The following is a 21,413-nucleotide window of genomic DNA, read 5'->3' as shown; positions in this document are numbered from 1 at the left end:
AGCGCCACTTCTGGCTTTTTTCTTTTTGTTTATGTGGTGCTGCAGAATCGAACCCAGGGCCTCATGCATGCAAGGCAAGTGATCTACCACTGAGCCACCTTCCCAGCCCTTAGTGACAATTTTTTTAAAAATATAAAAATTTTAGCCAGGTGCCAATTGCTCGTGCCTGTAATCTTAGCTATTTGGGAGGCTGATATCTGAAGATCATGATTCAAAGCCAGCTTAGGCAGGAAAGTCCTTGAGACTCTTAACCTCTAACCAACGAAAAGCCAAAAGTGGATCTGTGCCTCAAGTGGTAGAGTGCTAGCTAGAGCACAAAGGCTCTGAGACAGTAGTGTACAGGCCCTCAGTTAAAGCCCTAGGACTGGCACAAAATTAGTCAATTAATCAGTAAATCAAGAAATAAACAGTGTCTGGTGCCAGTGGCTCACACTTGTAATTCTAGCTACTCAGGAGGCTGAGATCTGAGGATTGCCATTCAAAGCCAATCAGGAAAGTCTGTGAGACTCTTGTTTCCAGTTAACTACCAGAAAACCAGAAGTGGCACTGTGGCTCAAGTGGTAGAATGCTAGCCTTGAGCTGAAGAGCTCAGGGACAGCACCCAGGTCCACAGTTCAAGCCCCATGATGGAGAAAAAAAAAACAAAAATTTCCTTTTAGATACAGCTAGCAAGATGAATAGAAAGCCCATCGTTGGAAGAAGATCTTCACTAGCCATACAACAGACAAGTATCTCATTTCTAAAATATACTTGAAACTCAGAAAATTAAATCCCCCAACAACAAATCCTCAAAGAAACCCTCAAATCCTGCCCAATAAATAAGTGGGCTAAAGACTTAAAGAGAGACTTCTTTGAAGAGGAAATAAGAATGGCTAATAGACACATGAAGAAATGCTCAACATCTCTAGCCATAAGAGAAATGCACATCAATACAACATTGAGATTTTACCTCACCCCAGTTAGAATGGTTATAATCAAGAACTCTATTAACAACAGATGCTGAAGGGGATGTGGCCTGAAGGGAACCCTACTGCATTGCTGGTGGGAGTGTAAACTTGTTCAACCAGATTATTATCTGTATATTAAGTATTTTAAAAGTGAGTTTGTGAAATTTCAGTGTTCATATGTATATCTTTTTTGATTTTTAAAAAATTAATCTAGACTCAAACACCAACTACTGGAGTTCATCAGCTATCTCTCTCTGAGTGGAGAGTATGGCAGGATCATCTTTTGCCTACATATCAGGTGGACCATTCAGATCGATGCCAACACTATGTAAGCATTATGCAGATGATAGAAGGAATGAGACATGAAGAGGTAGGAGTTTACTGTTTACTTTCACTTATTGGAATGGTATAATTAAGCTGGAAAAATAATCCTTTAGTACTTAATGTGAAGTTTTTTTTAAAGTTAGTTTACTTTATTTGATAATATAAAGGTGATATGTAGAGGGATTACAATTACATGAGTCAGGTAATGAGTCCATTTCCCTTCATACAGTGTCTCTTCTATTTCCTCACTCCGGCCCAGTAATTTGAATTTTTTTTTTGTTGTTGGTCATGGGGGCTTGAACTCTGGGCTTGGGCACTATACCTCAGCTCTTCAGCTCAAAGCTAGCGCTCTACTGCTTAAGCCACAGCGCCACTTCTGGTTTTCTAGTGGTTTATTGGAGATAAGAATCTCACAGACTTTCCTGCCCCAGCTGGCATTGAACTGTGATCCTCAGATCTCAGCTTCCTGAGTAGCTAGGATTACAGATGTGAGCCACTGGTGCCCAGCAAGGAATTATTAATTTCTTGATTGTTTTTCTTGAGACAGTCAAAAAATAGTGACCATGTTATGAGTGTGAAATTCAAATGTCTCAACTGGAATTCCAATGTCATCTCTTATTAATTGTGTGTAAGTTACTTCTCTGTGCTGTTTTGTCTGTCAAATACAGATAATGGTAATACCTAATTCATAGAGCCATGAGGATTATTTGATATATAAAAAGCACTTAAACCATAACTAGCACATAATAGGTGCCCAATGAATTACAGATCCTAATTTTTCAGCTGTTATTCATGAGAATATTTAAATTAAGTAATTAGTTGTAGATCCCAGGAAAACATGTCCATCTAATTCACTTATTTACAGAATGATTCTGTGCCACACACTCTGGTTCAAGTGGTGGTCACATCAGTAACCACAATACAATGTTTGTCTATGTAGAGCATATTAATCATCAAGGAGACAGATATTGCCAACTTTAATACTTATTGTATTATTGAAGAAACACAGAGTGGTAACAGCTATAGTTCATTAATAGATGAAGAGTTCTGACTAAAGTAGCACTTTTAGGGAGGAAAAGAGTAAAGATTCCTAGCTTTAGCTTAATGGTTCAGAGAAAAGTAGACTTAGAAATCACTGTAAGAATTCCTGGTTGGAGATTTAAAAAAAATTCATGTGTATTCAAGGCTGTAGCCAAGTAGACATACGGTACCATTATTTTGGGTGTTCTGGAAGTGCTTCTCACTGTAATGCTGTTGAGAGTAAATTAAACATATATGTTTCATTTCTTTAATATATATTTTTAGGAAGTTAGAATAATTGTTCCCTTAAGCATTAGAAGTGGAAGAAGTCATTTATATTGTATCATTTATCGGTCAGTATCTATTATCCTTGTCTTTGTGTAAACAGCTGTCATGCGTCTTCTGTGTATTGATTACTTGGGTAAAACAAAATAGTAATTTCAAGGTAGCATGATAATTTCACAGTGCTATTTTTTTTTACAAGAATTATTTTTAAGATTTGCAAGAGGGCTGGGAAGGTGGCTCAGTGGTAGAGCGCTTGCCTTGCATGCATGAGGCCCTGGGTTTGATTCCTCAGCACCACATAAGCAAAAAGAAAAACGCCGGAAGTGGCGCTGTGGCTCAAGTGGTAGAGCACTAGCCTTCAGCTGAAGAGCTGAGGGACAGCGCCCAGGCCCAGAGTTCAGGCCCCACAACGAGACCCAAAAAAAAAAATATTTGCAAGAAAATCATTGGATAATATAGTATTATTTAGAAAATATTTTAATATAAAGTAGACCTCATCTTTTAAGATTACATGTTCCATCTTTACAGGGTGAATGCAGCTATGAATTGGAAATCAAATCTTATTTACAAATGGAAGATGTTAGCACAACATTTAGCATTCCTAGGAATGAATATTTGAATCTTGCTAATGATACCATTACTACTCATAAGAAATCTTCACTAGCCCAGAATATAAATCAAGGCAGTTTGTTCTCGATGGAATTCGATGAAGATCATGATGAAATTTTTAAACAAACGCACACCAAAACTACTGATAGTGGTTCCCTGAAGAAACCATCCTGTAAAGAAGTGAAAAAAGATGAGCATAAAGGAGAAAAGAATGATGTGCATTTTTTACATAGTGACACAAATTTTACTGTTCAAAATGTTTCTCAGGTAGACTTACCAAATGGTAAAAGGATTTCAGGTTCATATAATATTGCCGAAACATGCACTGTTAATCAGCTAGGTGTGTCATCAGTGGAATGTCAGTTTATAAATAAGTCGGCCATTTCATTTATGGGAAGTCTTTTGGATTCTGGTTTTAACAGTTTCAGTGATGAGAAATCTGTTCCCTTCAACTTACATCTTCCATCTGAAGAACGTTTTGCTGTGAGAACAGATGAACAATTTGATGTTCACTACTCATTGGCAAAAGAGGTTCTAGCTAATGTAGACAGATTTTTAGCTCATTCTCCCCCACCCCTCAGTGAACTCTCAGACTTGGAATATGATATCGCTAAAAGTTTTATACTTGAAGATTTGCATTCTCTACCATACGAAGAACATTTACAAAATCCTAAGTCCACCTCTGTGATGGCCCATGCATTGGAAGATTCGCAACAATATTTAGAAGTAGGTTCAGGTAAACTTAGTCATCCTTCTATAAAAAGTTCTATCTTTGATATGACTAATGACTGGAACTCCAACAACTCGTGTTTCCATGACTGTGATGATAAAATACACAATAATATTAAAAGTGAAAATTTGATATCTAATAGTCATGGTGGGATACACGTAGATTCTACAAAGAATTTGATAGACAAAAAAACCTTTGATGTTTATAACAATGACTGCCCAGTATCCCTCTCTGACCAGAGTTTGCTACTATTTGAAGATGATAATGAGTTTAATGATGTGCATCTTTCTCCCCTAAAGAGCAATGGAAAATCTTCATGTGTTTCAGAGGAAATACCTGTTAGTGAAATGGCTCCAATCTCTCATTTCTTAATTTCTGACGATCTACTGCTTGGTGATGATTCTGATCCCCAAGATCAAATCATCTCTGATACTAATAGTTGGAAATGTCGTGAAAATTTGAAAGATAGACATGTGGAAACACCGAAGAAGGATGAATATGTTTTTGATTGTTCTAGAGATTTATTTTCTGTTACCTTTGATTTAGGGTTTCATAGTCCAGAATCTGATGATGAAATAGTAGAACATGCATCAGATAGGATTAACAATGGACTTTCAGATGATTTGAATAGAAAGACTTTAGATATTCCGGAGTTCAAGAATACAAATTATGTTTCAAATCAACATGGAGATTGTGTTGAAAAATTTACAAGTGGACCCAAATCTACTGTAGCAAGAGAAGAAATTCAGAGTCCAGATTTTGTACATTTTCCAGTAAATGCAGCAGAGTGTCCAGAATTTATGTCTCCTCGTTTTGGGAAGTTTTCCTTGCCAGTAGGCGAAAAAGCTATGAGTACACCACTTTCTGAATCAAAAGCAATGAATTCACTTTCTAAAATAAGGAAGAATATTCTTAAGACACTAGATTGTAATAATCAAAAAAGTGATCTACAAAGTTTCAAAAATACATTGAGTTTAACTTTTGGTGATTCAGAATTTTCTCTAGAAAAGGCCAAAAGCAGTGAACAAACTCATCTTCATCCATCATATTACTCTGCTGAAGGTAAGATACCATCTTTATAAAATCCCCTCTTTCCAGAATAATTATCTAGAAATATGTCTGTAGTCTTCCAAATGTAACAGTGTATGATACATATGTATACTGACATAGGTATTAGATGTATAATACTTTCCTTAACTTGATGCTCACTGATAAAAAATTATTATTATGTGATGGCAAAGGTATGGTGTATACAGTGAAAAATAAAAAATATAAAATTTGATCCTATTCCTTGGTTGTAAACATAAGTAGTTATGTGACAGGCATCTAAAACATACCAGTAAAATGTGGAAGTAACTGTCATATAAGTCAATAAGATAGTGGTTGTTTAGTAAGTTTAGAGGATAACAAAATGTCTAATTAGATTAGATTGGAAAGACTTTATAGATAATGCTCATATAATGTTGATTTTTCATTTTAGTCCCTTAGAAACATTTACAATTTAGATATATTGAATATAATAAAAACTGCCAAATGCTGGTGGTTCACACCTAGTTACTTGGGAGACTGAGGTTGGGAGGATCAGTGTTTGAGGCAACTGAGCAGAAAAGTTTGTGAGACCCCCCCCCCCCCCATGGAGAACTGGGTAGCTTGGTGTGGCCTGTTATTCTAGCTGCAGTGGGAGGAGATGGAAGAAAGAACCTATCTCAGGAAAACAAAAACAAAAACCACAGGAAACAGTGCTGGAGGCATGGCTCAGAGGCAAGAGTAACAAACAAGTGTAAGGCCCTTTTATTTAATCTCTGTACTGCTAAAAGAGAAACAAAAAGGTATCACTAAAGTAATTTAAAAGATAAGTTGGTTACTACAACTGAGCCCTTTATTTAACTCTGGCATTATTCGAAGATATTGGGACTATGGAAGTTCTCATCTAATGGAAGGAACTTCTGAGTTTATCTGGGTAGATATTTTACTGGCAAAAAAACTAAAACAAAAACAATTAGTTGTATGGGTTTCAGTTATCCAGTACTGTTTAAGTTACGCCCTGAAAGTTGTGGCAGAAAATAACATGGTCTTAGATATCATAGGTCAGGAATTCTAGAGTTGTTTAGTGGAATGATTCTGGCTTATGACTTCTCAGGAGGATTTAGGAAGGATTTAATCTGGAGATGGGTGCAGTCACCTGAAGATTTCACTGGATGTTAAAGTTCTGCCCAACACGGTTTGTCCCAAAGGTGTGGGAAAGAGGTGAAATGCCTTCAGGAATCCCAGGTCCACAGGGAGAGTCTTTTGAGTAGGACTCAGCGCCTGGGGATATTCTTTGTGATTCCAGTTCCATCCTTGGCATGCTCAGTGTTTTCTCATCCCAGACAGTTATAGTTATTATAAGGTTTCCTAGCCTGTTTCCTTTGGAAAATCTTGGAGTTCAAGGCCTCTTCAGTATACTATCTTTTTCAGTTGCATCTGGCTGCATTTTCTTCTGGTGTAATTCTGATAAATATGTAAAGATCTCTTGTTAATATTCTAGGATTTCTGTCTATTAAAAACTTTCTGGCTAGTCACTGGTGGCTCATACCTAGTCCTGGCTACTCAGGCTTCTGAGATCTGAGGATCATGGTTCAAAGCTGGTTAGGGCAGAGTCTGTGAGATAAAAAGAGTCTGAGACTCAGAAAAGGCTGGAAGAGATACTGTAGCTAATGTGGTGGAGTGCTAGCCTTGAGCCAAAGAGACTCGGGAACTCTGAATTCAAGCCTTAGGACCAGCAAAAACAAACAACTTTCTGCATACTGTACAAGTCTTTTTGAAAAATGGACACCAGGCTCCAGTGGCTCACGCCTGTAATCCGAAGTCAGATGCCTTACCCATTAAGCCACGCATTCCACTTCATGCCTGTAATCCAAGCTACTCAGGAGGCTAAGAGGTGAGGATCACAGTTCAAAGCCAACCCGGTTCAAAGCCAGCCCAGGCAGGAAAAGTCCATGAGACCCATCTCCAATAAACTACTCAGAAAATCAGAAGTGGTGCTGTGGCTCAAGTGGTAGAGTGCTAGCCTTGAGCTGAAGAGATGAGGGACAGTGCCCAGGCCCAGAGTTCAGGCCCCACGACCAATTAAAAAAAAAAGAAAGAAAGAAAAAGAAAATAAAATTCTATCTTTTTTTATCTTGGGCATCTATTGAGGGCAGAATATTTACAATTAACACATGCAACGACATGATCTGGGTTTTCCAGCGAGTATTTATTAGAAAAAAACTGTTGTTTATTTCCTCACTGGCACTGGTTTATTTTTAATGTCTCTTCATATGCTGATTTTTGGTCAAACTAATGAGAAACTCCTATTTAAAAGTGAAAAATAGTTCTTAAAAAGTGCTGTTGCCTATTTTAAAATTGTGTAAAACAGCTTAGTTTTTCCTTTTCCTTTTCCTTTTGTTGGCACTGGGGCTTGACCTCAGAGCTGGATGTTACCCCTGAACTTTTTCTGTCAAACCTGATGTTCCATTACTTCAGCCACAGCTCTACGTCTGGCTTTTTGGTGGTTAATTGGAAATAGGAGTCTCATGGACTGTCCTCTCCTTGCTGACATTGAACCTTGATCCTCTGATGTCATCTTCTTGAGTAGCTAGGATTACAGGTGTAAGCCACTGGCTCTCAAAACTTTTTTCAGAAATGAGGTTTCTAGAAATATTAAACTTATGTCTATTGACCAGATTAATTTTTTTTCATAATTACAGATGAACAATTATTTGTAAGTAGTGAAAGTGAAGATGAGATTTCTCTAAGAAAATGTAAAAAACCAAAAGGAAATGTTTTAAAGTCCCCTGAGGTGAGTCATTTATTAACCACAATAATTACATGAAAGGCTATTTTTTCTCTTAAGGACTTTTTTATGTTACATTTACTTAATCTGTTTATTTAATCTAGGAACAGAAGAGTAGTGAAGTTGATTCTCCTGTTCATGCTGTCAAAAAGCGCAGAATTCTTATTGTAAGTAAATTACAGACAATGTATAATAATCTAAATTCTTGTAGAATAAAAAACTGTATATGGAAAAATTTGGACATATTTGGTCTTAAAGGTATATAAATAGCAGAAAAATGGATTCTATATCCTAAGTGGCTAAAATTTGTCCCTTCTGGTACTTACCAGAGATCCGTGCACTTTTAACTTTTCTAAGCATGGTAATGATAATCATAAAAACGAAATAATATTATACTCTGTTTAGGCGCTGAGTTTAGGTCTTGAAGTTCTGGTTTACTTTTGAAGGAAATCCTTTAGTTAAATCCTGAAGCGCATGCCATAGCTAAGCAGCAGATGACATAAGGGAAAGTATTGTCTGCGAAATGAACTGCTTCAGGAAGGCCCCAAAGGTAGGAAACAGCATCTCTATATTGTTGAAAAGACAACAGTTCCAGGAAGTAAAATCAGAGAAAAGTCTAGGTCTGTCTTTAGAAGTCTTTAGTCTTCTTGATTATTGAAAGAGTTTGGAAGAAGAAAAAGAAGAAATCCATAATGACTTAGGACTTGGGCTTTTTATTAAGTATACCACAAATTTAAGAAGACAAGAAAGGGTGTAAGTTTGTTGTTGGACATGTTTGGGTTTGTGGACCTTGTGGGAGTGTCAGAGTTAGACACATTGGTGACTATATGAATCTGGGTAGCTTGGCAGTTCTTCAGGCTGATGATTTGCATTTGTCATTTGCTCAGCAGAGATAGCTAAATTTTGAGACTTTTTACTTCTGGTTGGCAGAGCAGGTGATGGCAAGTTTTTGTACCTCAAGAAAGAATTCAGGCATAGACAGAGGGAAGCCTTGAAGAAGCAGATTTATTGATGCAAAAGCTAGATTTAAAAAAAAAAAAAATTAGTCCCAGGGCTTGAACTCAGGCTGGGCTGAGTTTTTTGTTTTTTGTTTTCTCTCAAGGCTAATGATCTACCATTTGAGCTGCAGCTTCCACTTCCACCTCTTGGGTGGTTAGTTGGAGATAAGTCTTTCTGCTGAGGCTGGCTTTGAACTGTGATTCTCAGGTTTCAGCTTCCTGAACAGGAAGGATTACAGCATCCAATTCAAAAAGCTAGATCTTATGAAGACAGAATTGATTGAAAGTGGTAGTATATCCCTAGAAACAATGGAGGGTAGGCAACTTGACCAAGCAGTCAGATATATTGAGTTCTGAGCCTTTGGCAGTCTTTTATTTTATTTTATTTTTTGGTTGGTCGTGGGACTTGAACTCTGGGCCTGGGTGCTGTCCCTCAGCTCTTCAGCTCAAGGCAAGCACTCTACCACTTGAGCCACAGCACCACTTGCAGTTTTCTGGTGGTTAATTGGAGATAAGAGTCTCATGGGGGGGAGGGGGGAGGGGGGAGGCTGGGAAGGGATGTGAAGGGTAAACCAAAGGAGGAGGCTGCAATGCTTGGTAATAAATGTACGCATTATCCTGCCCATGTAATTGTAACCCCTCTGTACAGTATGTTCACAAATAAAAAAAAATAAATTAATTAAAAAAAAAAAAGAGTCTCATGGACTTTCCTGTCCAGGCTAGCTTTGAACCACGATCCTCACATCTCAGCCTCCTGAGTAGCTAGGATTACAGGTGCGAGCCGCCAGCACCTGCTTCTTTGGCAGTTTCGTATGTAGGATTTAATGGTTATGCCAAACCTATATAAGTAATTGTAGAGTTTTGCAGGAAACTGAGGGCAGGGAACAGAGACTGTTTTACCTAATAATGTGTTCTCAGAGCTAAGGTGCTAATTTGAAGGTTTGTACATGAAACCCCAACTATAATGAGATGTAACTGAGGCCTCTAGCTAACCATTAGAGTTGGAAAGTGTTGGAGTCACTGTATCAAGTAGTCTCACCCTTAGTCAACCATTATTACAGACAATGACAGAGCCGGATATTTGAAAAAAATGTACCTGGGTATGATCCTGCCCTTGTTCCCTGGCTTCTTTGTGTTATTCTTACTTTCCTTTCTCCCTGCCTATCACATATCATTGTGTATTTTAATTCTCTAATTCTCAATCTAGGATGATTGGGAAATATTAATTCATAACACAAGTAATCCCTATTTTTTTCCCTTTCTTTATTTGGTGGGATGGGGAGGGTCAGTACTGGGGGTTTGAACTCAGGACCTTGAGCTTCCTAGGCTGCCAAGCACTCTACCGTGGAGCCACAGTACCACCTCTGTGTTTCATGGGCTCCTTTTTTTTTTTTTTTATGCCAGTCCTGGGCCTTGGACTCATTTCCTGGGCACTGTCCCTGAGCTGCTTTTGGCTCAAGGCTGGCACTTTACCACTTGAGCCACAGTGCCACCGCTGGCTTTTTCTGTTTATGTGGTACTGAGGAATCGAATCCAGGGCTTCATTCATGCTAGGCAAGCGTTCTACCACTAAGCCACATTCCCAGCCCTCATTAGCTTCTTTTAGAATAGGAACTCACTTCCCACCCAAGAATATAACTGCGCTCTGATCTGCCTACTTTTGGCTTCCTGTAGTAGCTGGGATTATAGATACTCTCCATCTTCCCTTTGTAATCAGTCTCAAGAACTTTTCTTCCTGTCCTTGCCTCAATCCACGATCTGAGCCTCCTGCATATGCAGCTTGAGATAAAAGACACATACTGCTGCACCCAGCTGTGGGTTGGGAAAGATGTCAAAATTTTTTCTGTGTTGCCTGGCTTGAACCTCAATCCTCCCAATCTCAGCCTCCCAAATAGCTAAGATTCCAGATATGAGGCACCAGCACCTGGTACAACCATTCCATCGTATTTACTCCTATAAAACTTGGCTAGCAAAATTGCTTTAACTTGCGATCTTAACTAAGATGCCTCACTGACATCAGAAGTGAATGAAAATATTGTTTATGCTGATGCCGTCTGTTTTAAAGTCAAATTATTTCTGTTAATTGACGCTATTTTGATAAACTTCTTGTTCTCGACTTATTCTGTAGGAGAAGTGATGGCAGATCTCATAGTTAAAATCTGTGATTATTTCACTGAGTTCTTGGTTTCAAAAGTTTTCTTTTTTTGTTTTTTCAAATTTTTTTTATTGTGATTAAGTGGTTACATAATTTCCCAAATTTCACAGCATTGTGGGATAGTGATGCTCAGTTAAAGTGACAAACACATTCTAACTTTCCTGAAGCAAATTGTCTATCACGGTCTATAACATTTATGAGTTCTATGAGCTTTGCGATACAGTTATTTCTTCCACATTGGGTGATATGTACATTTCTTTTGCTTTGCATAGCATCAGCTGTTCCCTCTTTCCTGCTTGTTCCCTCCCTCCCATCGCTGCCATTGAGTAAAAGTTTTCTGTATGTTTGGATAGCCTTGATTATTTTATCTAAAACTCTTGAGCATCTTCTAGAGTAAAAATTGCTAAAGTACAAGTTTTTATCAAATACACTTGATTTAATGGCAAAGTCAATGTTATTGCTTACATTATTACCTAATTGGGCCTTTCAATATTATCTAAATTATTGGTTTTAAAATTGATAAGTATTATATCTTTGTAAAATGACTGAGTTAAGAGCAATTTTATTTTTCTACCAGAATATTGGGCCAAATAATTTCAAAGAAAAAAGAAAAGCAATAACCTTTGAGAAATTAACACTTATTTTTTTCTTATGCAAGAATTTTGTTGACTTTTTATAGCCAGAATTATCATCTAGTAATGAGAGTGAGAATTTCCACAGATCACAATTAGAAGACTTCAAATGTAACAGGGATGCCAGAAAAGGAATCAAAGGCCAAAAGAAACAGAGTCACGTAAAGGTAATTATTATTTGTATACACACACACACACACTCTTACACACACACACAATCACACACATACCTTTCTAATTTTTGTTAGATTTGGTGGAGGGCAGTGCTGAAATTTTGAACTCAAGGCTTTATATTACTAGGTAGTCATCTACCACTTGAGCCACCCGTCTAGCTATTTTTGCTTTTAGGTTATTTTTATATCGGGTCTGGCATTTTTATCTTTTTTTGGGGGGGGGTGAGTCTGGTCGTGGGGCCTGAACTCTGGGCCTGGGCGCTGTCCCTCAGCTCTTCAGCTCAAGGCTAGCACTCTACCACTTGAGCCACAGCGCCACTTCCAGCTTTTTGCTTTTTGCTTATGTAGTGCTGAGGAATCGAACCCAGGGTCTCATGCATGCAAGGCAAGCGCTCTATCACTGAGCCACCTTCCTAGCCCCTGGCATTTTTATCTTTGGACAACAATTCATCTTCTTTTTTTTTTTTTTTTGTCGGTCGTGGGGCTTGAACTCTGGGCTTGGGCACTGTCCCTCAGCTCTTCAGCTCAAGGCGAGCGCTCTACCACTTGAGCTACAGCGCCACTTCCGGTTTTCTGGTGGTTTATTGGAGATAGGAGTCTCACAGTCTCTCCTGCCCGGGCTGGCTTTGAACCGTGATCCTTAGATCTCAGCCTCCTGAGTAGCTAGGATTACAGGCGTGAGCCACCAGCGCCCGGCTCTTCTTATTTTTTTATGTCTCCTGAGTAGCTAGTATTACACCATGTACCACAATGCTCACTTTGTTGAGATATGTCTATTAAAAATATTTAGTCACCTGTCACAGTAACATACGTTGTTTCATTTCAAGTTGTCAGGAGTAATTTTAAACAGGTATTTACTTCTTTCTTTCTTCATGTTTTTTTCTTTTTTTGCTCATGTTCATTCTTGAATTCAGGGCCTGGTGCTCTTGGCTTTTCTACTCCAGGCTAGAGCTCTACAACCTTTTAGGATTAAAATCTTCTTGTTTTTCTTGGTTGGGGCATTGAACTCAGGGTCTAGATGCTGTCCCTGAGCTTTTTTACTCAAGGCTAGTATTCTAAGACTTTGAGCCACATCTCCATTTCTGGTTTTCTGGTGATTAATTGGAGATAGAGATATCCATGGACTTTCCTGCTGGGTTGGCATTGAACCTTGACATTCAGTTCACAGCCTCCTGAGTAACTAAGATTACAGGCAAGAGCCACTGGCACCTGGCAAAAGCTAATTGTCATTATGTTTCCTGTGTGTCTCAGGGATTGGCTAGGATGTTTTTAGATGATGAAGCAGAAGTATCTGAAGAAGATTCCAATTGTGTTTCATCAGATGAGAATGAGTCAGAGAATGAGCAGGATTCTTCAATACTTGACTTCCTAAATGATGACACTCACCTTTCACAAGCTGTAAATGGTAAAAAGTGATGACAGTAAATTTGTTTCATCATTTGTAATGTGATCATTAAAAAAAAATTTCTATGTTTTTTTTTCACTAGGCTTTCAAGGATATTATTTGGTATGTACAAGACATTTGGTCATTTTCATCTCAATTCTGAATTGCTTGCTTTATTGTAGACTTGTTTGTTTGCAGGTTTCTGCTCATTTGAATAAGTCTCTCTGGATTGACCTAGGTGGCTCAATGTCCAGTGCTGAAGTGTTCAGCATCTCCTATGTGCCTACTGGTATACAAGCACTTGAGAAAGATATGCCAAGGAGCAAAAGGGATCAAAGGCTCATGTTCAAATGGAAGAAAACAATAGATAATACAGTATATTATATAGTATATTGCCGGATGAGAAAAGTGAAAAGTGTAACAGGGATTCGGATTAGCTGAGATCAGGGGTATTGACAATGGACACATTGCTACTTTATCTCATTTTTATTACTTTTATTTTTTAATCTTTAAGTAGTTGTACAAGGGAGGTGTCATTTAACAAAGCAGTATATGAATACAGTCTTTCACCTCTTTCAACAATCTCATCCCCCTTTAACACATTCCTTCCCTTACATATCTTAATTTTATGGTCTATACAATGAATTCTTGACCACATTATTTTCCCTTCTCCCCTTCATTGTCTACTCCTCTTCTCTTGGCCTCAACTGCCCCCTCTCCCCCACGAGTACTCATTTCTTGGTGCTTATTTTATTGACTTAGTCTTTCTAAAAAATAGACTATTTGTGCTCTCCATAGTGTCTATCGTAATTCAATTAGTTTTTTTTTTTTTTTTTGGCCAGTCCTGGGCCCTGAATTCAAGGCCTGGGCACTGTCCCTGGGCTTCTTTTGCTAAGGCTAACTAACCATCTACCACTTGAGCCATAGCACCACTTCCAGCTTTTTCTGTTTATGTGGTACTGAGGAATTGAACCCAGGGCTTCCATGCATATTAGACAAGCATTCTACCACTAAGCCACATTCCCAGCCCCATTTGGTCAGTTCTTTTGTAACCATTTGCTTAGCACCAAGTGTGTTTAGTTATAGATTTATAGTTATAGATTTATAGTTATAGATTTATAGGCATATTCTATCTAGTGAGAGAAACCATGAAACCTTTGACTCTCTGGATCTAGTTTTACTTCATTTAATTTTTTCTCAATCTTTCAAATCATTCCTAATGGCATAATATCATTCTTTCTGATGAGTAAAATTCCATTGTGTATAATATATACCACATTTTCTTAATGCATTTGTCCATTTAGGGGCATCTGTGCGGATTCTATATTTTGGCTATGGTGAATAGGGCTGCGATGAACATGGTTGTGCTGGATGTTTTACTGTAGCCTTGTTTGTGTTCTTTTGGATAAATATCCAAGAGTGTTGTTTTTCTGATAGTCTCTAGTTATGTAGCCCAGATTAGCCTCAAACTTGCAATTCATTAGTCTTAGCTTCTTAAATATTGGGATTACAGGCATGAACTATCATGCCTGGTGATCAAGTTGCCTTTTTAAGTGAGATGATAAGGGAGCAAGCCTCATTTAGAAGGTAAGGCATTTGATCAGTAGCTAGAAGAGTAACATACAATGTGATTATTAAAATCAGTTGAAGAAGGGCTGGGAAGATGGCTCAGTGGTAGAGCGCTTGCCTTGCATGCCTGAGGCCCTGGGTTCAGTTCCTCAGCACCACATAAGCAAAATGAAAAAAGCCGGAAGTGGTGCTGTGGCTCAAGTGGTAGAGTGCTAGCCTTGAGCTGAAGAGCTGAGGGACAGCACCCAGGCCCAGAGTTCAGGTCCCATGACCGGACAAAAAAAAAAAAAATCAGTTGAAGAAAAAGTCAAACTTACTAATGTGCCAAAGAAGGGAGACTTGCTTTTAGAAATTAATATGTATCAGTAATGCCTGAACACACACAGCGCTTGCAGAACAAGAAACTCTGCCTGGCTATAACATGGGCAATTTTTTTTTTTTTTGGTCTGGTAGTGGGGCCTGAACTCTGGGCCTGGGCGCTGTCCCTCAGCTCTTCAGCTCAAGGCTAGCGCTCTACCACTTGAGCCACAGCACCACTTTTGGCTTTTTTTCTTTTTGCTTATGTGGTGCTGAGGAATCGAACCCAGGGCCTCAGGCATGCAAGGCAAGTGCTCTACCACTGAGCCACCTTCCCAGCCTGGCTATAACATGGGAGAAATATTAGAATTGGCTCTTCAGTATCCTGGTTTTTCACAGATACTATCTTTTAATTCTGCTTTCCCATGATCTGTGACTTTAAGGAAGGAAAAGGATTTAAGGACAAAGCTCTCAGCAATGCATCCTGGATACTCATGATGTGCAGAATAAGGTTTATTCCATGATGCTCACTGACAAAACTGGCTTCTGCAGGGTTACAGTATAATCTTTGGAAGTATGGTGATCCCAAGGTAACAAATAGCCATTTCATAGGCCCTGAAGCAGCCTTAGTCTGGAATAGAGAGAAAGAAACTGGGAAGAGACATAAGCAGCCAGATTGTGCTCTAGCCTATTTTAGTATAGTCTCATGGTTCCTCTGTATAGAGCTTAAAAACATGGTCTTTAGTCAGCCAACTAAAGATCTGATTTTCAGAGGCAAAATACCTGAGTGTGTGTTTTGGAATAAATCATGTATGATATCATTTACTATGTATTAGTGTCTAATATTTGTAATGTTTGAATGATGTAACTATAGACTAGGGCAAAATGAAATAGTTCACTAGTTATTTAAATATTATTAATAAATTGCTTATTATTAATGTTATTTACTTTATCTTAAATTCTTTACACAGATTCTGAAATGAGGGCAGTTTACATGAAATCTTTGCATAGTCCACTGATGAGCAATAAGAACAAAATGGTTCATAAGAAACATAACAACATGAATATTTTCTCACAGGTATGAACTGTAATACAGATAATTTCCTGATAGTGCTGTTGGAATATGTTCTTGTTAATGCAGTCTCCATTTTGTTTCTAAAATGGGTAACTAAAGCTGTTTAGGGATCATTTCTGCTCAGTCAGGAAATTTACTGAATGAGTTCTCAAGATTCTCCTAATTTGGTTATTCTTTCTTTAAGCTAATTAGAATACATTGATAAAAATATTCTAGTTGTTTAAATGAATAGAATATTATCATCTATTATTAAAATTTTAATTCTCAAATGTCATACTTAATAGTAAAAATTATTGGTGATCTTGTTGCTGTGTTTCCCCTCCCCTCCCTTCCCCTCCCTTCCCCTTCCCTTCTTCCCTAGAATATGTAAATACACACAGATTCATAAGAAATTTAAAATATTTTATGTGTTTTTTTCCTTAGATTCCTGAACAAGATGAATCTTATTTAGAAGACAGTTTCTGTGTCGCTGAAGTAGAGTCCTCCAAAAGCCAATCAAGTGGAGAAGAAGTTTGTGTTGATTTTAACCTAATAAAGGAAGATAGTTTTGCAGAAGGGAATAAAAAATATAAAACCCGACGTGCACTAATGCTGAAGCAAATGAACAAAGAAAACCATACACGTTCCAAAAAGAAGTTATCGAGAATTGTTTTTCCAGATGATTCAAGTGAGGAGGAAAAGAATGAAGAGGGCTCCCGCACTGTGCTCCATGTTCACTTGGGTAGTGATGATTTGGATGTGGTGCCTTGTGGGCCTCCATCACTGCCCAGGGGCCTTTCTAATGCAGTAGGAAAGCTATCACCAAAGCCAAGACAAAAGATGCTTCCTAATTTGAAGGACACAAGTTCTGAGGAATTAGGATTCAAACCACAGAGACATAGTAAAATCAAACCTATGTCATCACCTGGCCCTGCTCTTGAGTCACAGAAAGAAGATCGACAATGCCCAACTGGGTTAAAGGTATGGCTCAGACTAAAGAAAAGCCATTGTGTGTTTGTCAAAAAGGTTTATGTTGGATCTTTTTGGCTTTGCATTTTTGTGTGTGTGTGTGGGAGGGGGTGGGGAGGTTGTCAGTTGTGGGGCTTGAACTCAGGGCCTGGGTACTGTCTCTGAGCATTTTTGTTCAAGGATAGCACTCTCCCATTTGAGTCATAGCTCCATTCCAGCTATTTTTGCTGGTTAGACATAAGAGTCTCATGGGCTTTCTTGCGTAGTAGCCTTGCTTTTAATCATGGTCTTCAGATCTCAGCCTCCTAAGTAGTTTGGATTACAGGCATGACCCACAAGTGCCTGGCTCATAATGTGTTCTTTTCTGGCCAGTCTTGAGGCCTGAACTGAGGGCCTGGACATTGTCCCTGAGCTGCTTTTGCTCAAGGCTAACACACTACCATATGAGCCACTTCCAGCTTTTTCTGAGTAATTATTGGAGATAGGAGTTTCATAGGGCTAGATGTTGGTGGCTCACACCTGTAATCCTAGCTACTCAGGAGGCTGAGGATCGCAGTTTGAAGCCAGCCTGGGGAAGGAAAGTCTGTGAGACTCTTATCTCCAGTTAACCACCAGAAAACCAGAAGTGGAGCTGGGCTCAAAGTAGCAGAGCGAAAAAGCTCAGGGATAGCACCCAGGCCCTGCGTTCAAGCCTCACAGCTTACAAAAAAGGCCTCAGGAAGCCGGTAGTGGTGGCTCACACCTGTAATCCTAGCTGCTCAGGAAGCTAAGATCTGAGGATCACCATTCAAAGCCAGCCTAGGCAGAAAAGTCCATGAGACTAATCTCCAATTAACCACCAGAAAACTGGAAGTGGCACTGTGGCTCAAGTGGTAGAGTGCTTGCCTTTAGCTGAAGAGTTGAAGGAGAGCACCCAGGCCCAGAGTTCAAGTCTTATGACCGAAAAAAAAAAAAAAAAAAAAGGTCTCATGAACTTTTCTGTCTGGGCTGGCTTTGAACTGTGATCCTAAGATCTTAGCCTTCTTTTTTTTCCCTCTTTTTTTTTTGTTTTTTGTTTTGGTCGGTCATGGGGCTTCAACTCTGGGCTTGGGCGGTCCCTGTGCTCTTTAGCTCAAGACGAGCGCTCTACCACTTGAGCCACAGCGCCACTTCTGGTTTTCTGGTGGTTAATTGGAGATAAGAGTCTCACGGACTTTTCTGCCTGGGCTGGCTTTTGAACCATGATCCTCAGATCTCAGCCTCCTCAGTAGCTAGGATTACAGGTGTGAGCCACCAGTACTTGGCAGTCTTAGCCTTCTGAGTAGTTACAGCCATGAACCACCAGTGGCTGGAAGCATAGTGTTCTTTCATGATGTTCTCCATTAAATACCTAGACCAAAGAAAAATTATAAAAAAAGAACAATTTTAACAAAACCACAATATACAGAGTTTATAGGTTGCTTAAGGTTTCACTTTTAAATGTATTAGTTTTTTAAATAACATATAAAGAAATTTGATAATTTCATGAAAATATAGGAAAATAAGGTCTTCTATAAAGTGAAGTGCATAGAAATTATGTGGTGATAACTAGTTCTCATATCTTTTCTTTTCCCAAAAGGCTTCAAGTATGTAATTCTTCTATTGGGGAAGGGAGTTTGGGGGCCATATCTGGGTTGTTTATGAAGGGTTCAGTTTTACCTTTTCCCCATGTTACCCCATTACTAAAAGAAGCACTAAAAACATTTTTGTTTTTAGAACTTTATCATAGGCTGGGAATTTCACTTACTGAAAGAGCACTTGCCTTGCATGCCTGAGGTTTGAATTATTTTGAATTATTCCTAGTACATTAAAAAAGAAGTATGCTAGTAATACAGGTATGCAACACTGTGCCTAGCTTGAGTATATGTATTGTTTCTCAATAGCTAGGGTATCCATGTTTGTTTAGCTGGAAGGAGCAGCCTTACATTAATAATAAAAAGCCAAATAATCTTAACCTCTCTCCTTCCCTCCCTCTCTCTCTCTGTCCTTTCTTTCCTTCTCTCCTTTTTTCCCTCTCTCCTTCTCTCCTTCCTTTTCTTTCCTTGTTACTTAGAACAAAAGGTAACAGCCTTTGCAAGTGAAAAAACAAGAAAAAAAAATCTGTATTCCCGAGAGGAGCAACAGAAAAATATGTTGGGCCTGGCAGTCTCCAAACTTTAGGTGGAAGGGGAAGATACTAGGAAGTTTTTCTGTTGAGACCGAGGGACACAGGACCTAAGACTGAGGCTGAGAAGACAATAGCAAACACTACTTGCCTTGCATTCCTGTGTTCCCTCCCACCAGACCTGCAAGGAACAAGGAACAAAAGCCATTTTCTGCTGAGGGAGGGACACAAAGCCTGGAGAAATAACCCACTGTTGGGGCTGGGAAGGTGGCTCAGTGGTAGAGCACTTGCCTTGCATGCATGAGGCCCTGGGTTCGATTCCTCAGCACCACATATGCAAAAAGAAAAAAGCCAGAAGTGGTGCTGTAGCTCAAGTGGTAGAGCGCTAGCCTTGAGCTGAAGAGCTGAGGGACAGCGCCCAGGCCGAGTTCAGGCCCCACGACTGGGCCCCCCCCCAAAAAAAAAAAAAAAAAGAAATAACCCACTGCCAAATCCAGAGTCCTGAAGATTTGCCTCTGGTACCTGGTTGAGAGTTCTATAGGTTTAGTTCCTTAAATTAGGTCTCTGATCATTTTTGCGTTGATCGTTATTTATTTTTTGCACTACTAGGGATTACCCTAAGGGTTAACTCATGCAAGTGTTCTCTCAGTTGCGCTGCACCTGAGTGCTTTTTTAGTTTACCTTTCAGATAGGGTCTTATGCTTTTGCCTCGCCCACTCTTCCTACTTCCACCTCCCCAGCACCTGGGATTGCATGTGTACACCACTATGTTGGCCCATTTTTCTCTCTCTTCCCCTCCAACTCCCCCTCCCTTTTCTTTTCGGCAGTACTGAAGTTTAAATTCAAGGCATTCAGTTCTTGAATTTCCAACACAAGAACTCTGTCCACTTGAGCCATGCTTCCAGTCCTTTTCATTTGTTATTTTTCAGATAGGGCCTTTTGATTTTGCCTGGAGCCAGCACTGGACAGTGTTTCTCCTACCCCCACACCTTCCTAGTAGCAGGGATTATTATCATACTTGGCTAGCACTTGAGCCACACACAGCTCCACTTCTAGCTTTTTACAGGTTAACTGGAGATAAGAATCTTGTTTACTTTCCTGTTCAGGCTGGCTTTGAACTGTAACACTTAGATCTCAGTCTCATAAGTAGCTAGAATTTCAGGTGTGGACCACTACCCCTTGGCTCTTGTCTAGTTTTTGAGGAAGAGGCTCAAGGACATTCTTTCTCCTGATGTTGTCCTCAAATTGCAGTTCTCCTATTCTCCATGTACTGTCAAGTTTGGTATATACCACCCTATCCTTCCTCTTCATTGAAAAACCAAGAAACACTTGGCTACCTAGTTTCCCCAGCTCCTTCTGTTCCAGAGACTTGCTTTTCTACTCAATGATATTGAGTAAAATCAACTGAATACAAAAGACTATCAATTATATTAGCTCATCTGTCTGTTCTTATACTGTAGTGATTTCATTGCTTTGTAATTACTATAGTGATTTGTTTTTTAATGTTTTGAAATGGACTTCCAGTTTTTTGTTTTGTTTTCTTGTTTTTTTTTTTTTTTTGGTCGTGGGGCCTGAACTCGGCCTGGGCGCTGTCCCTCAACTCTTCAGCTCAAGGCTAGCGCTCTACCACTTGAGCCACAGAACCACTTGCGGCTTTTTTCTTTTTGCTTATGTGGTGCTGAGGAATCGAACCCAGGGCCTCAGGCATGCAAGGCAAGCGCTCTACCACTGAGCCACCTTTCCAGCCCCGGTTTTGTTTTTTTTTTTTTGAGATTGATTTGGGTATTTGAGATCCCCTTAAATGCTGAATGAAATTAGTGTGTTTTTCTATTTCCACCAAAAATAGATTTTGGAATTTTGAAAGGGACTTCATTGATTCTGTAGGTCATTTGGTTACTATATTGGTTACAATATTAAGGCTTCCAGTCCATGATAATGGGCTATTTCTTTCGGACTTTAATTTCTTTCACCAATACTTTAAAGTCTGTAGCACACAAGTCTTGCTCCTCCTTTGTTAAATTTATTTGTAAATACTGTATTCTTTTCTGTGCATTATATGTAGGATTACTTTATTTTCTTGCTGGATTATTCATTGCGAATGTATAGAAATACATGTGATTCTCACTTGGTGGTTTTAGCTTTGCTTTTTTTAATGGCAGCACTGAAGTTGAACTCAGTAAAAATTTAGTTATATCCCATCTTTTACAGATAATTTTAGAATTTGAGACTTCTCTTTTCTTACATCTACCACTTAATTACCCAGTAGTAGTGGGTTTTTATATTGGAAAGACAGGTTTAATTACATCCTGTCTTTCTTTCTTTTTTTTTTTT

The 21,413-nt window shown here is 39.0% G+C and overlaps 1 protein-coding gene across 1 annotated transcript in view; it reads left to right on the top strand.

The window, feature by feature from the left end:
* The window catches only part of Fancm (Fanconi anemia, complementation group M), a 63,527-nt gene that overhangs the window by 36,471 nt on the left and 5,643 nt on the right, over positions 1-21,413 (top strand). Inside the window, exons 13-20 of the mRNA XM_013012230.1 lie at positions 1,162-1,317; positions 3,105-4,977; positions 7,644-7,735; positions 7,834-7,896; positions 11,562-11,681; positions 12,939-13,092; positions 15,909-16,015; positions 16,436-16,972. Coding sequence (XP_012867684.1) covers positions 1,162-1,317; positions 3,105-4,977; positions 7,644-7,735; positions 7,834-7,896; positions 11,562-11,681; positions 12,939-13,092; positions 15,909-16,015; positions 16,436-16,972 — 3,102 coding nt within the window. The remainder of the gene's footprint in view (positions 1-1,161; positions 1,318-3,104; positions 4,978-7,643; positions 7,736-7,833; positions 7,897-11,561; positions 11,682-12,938; positions 13,093-15,908; positions 16,016-16,435; positions 16,973-21,413) is intronic.

The sequence above is a fragment of the Dipodomys ordii genome, unplaced genomic scaffold (assembly GCF_000151885.1).
Source record: "Dipodomys ordii isolate 6190 unplaced genomic scaffold, Dord_2.0 Scaffold16, whole genome shotgun sequence".
Taxonomy (NCBI): Eukaryota; Metazoa; Chordata; class Mammalia; order Rodentia; family Heteromyidae; genus Dipodomys; species Dipodomys ordii.
Note: the sequence above shows the minus strand (reverse complement) of the source record. Positions and strands in the feature narration are given on the sequence as shown.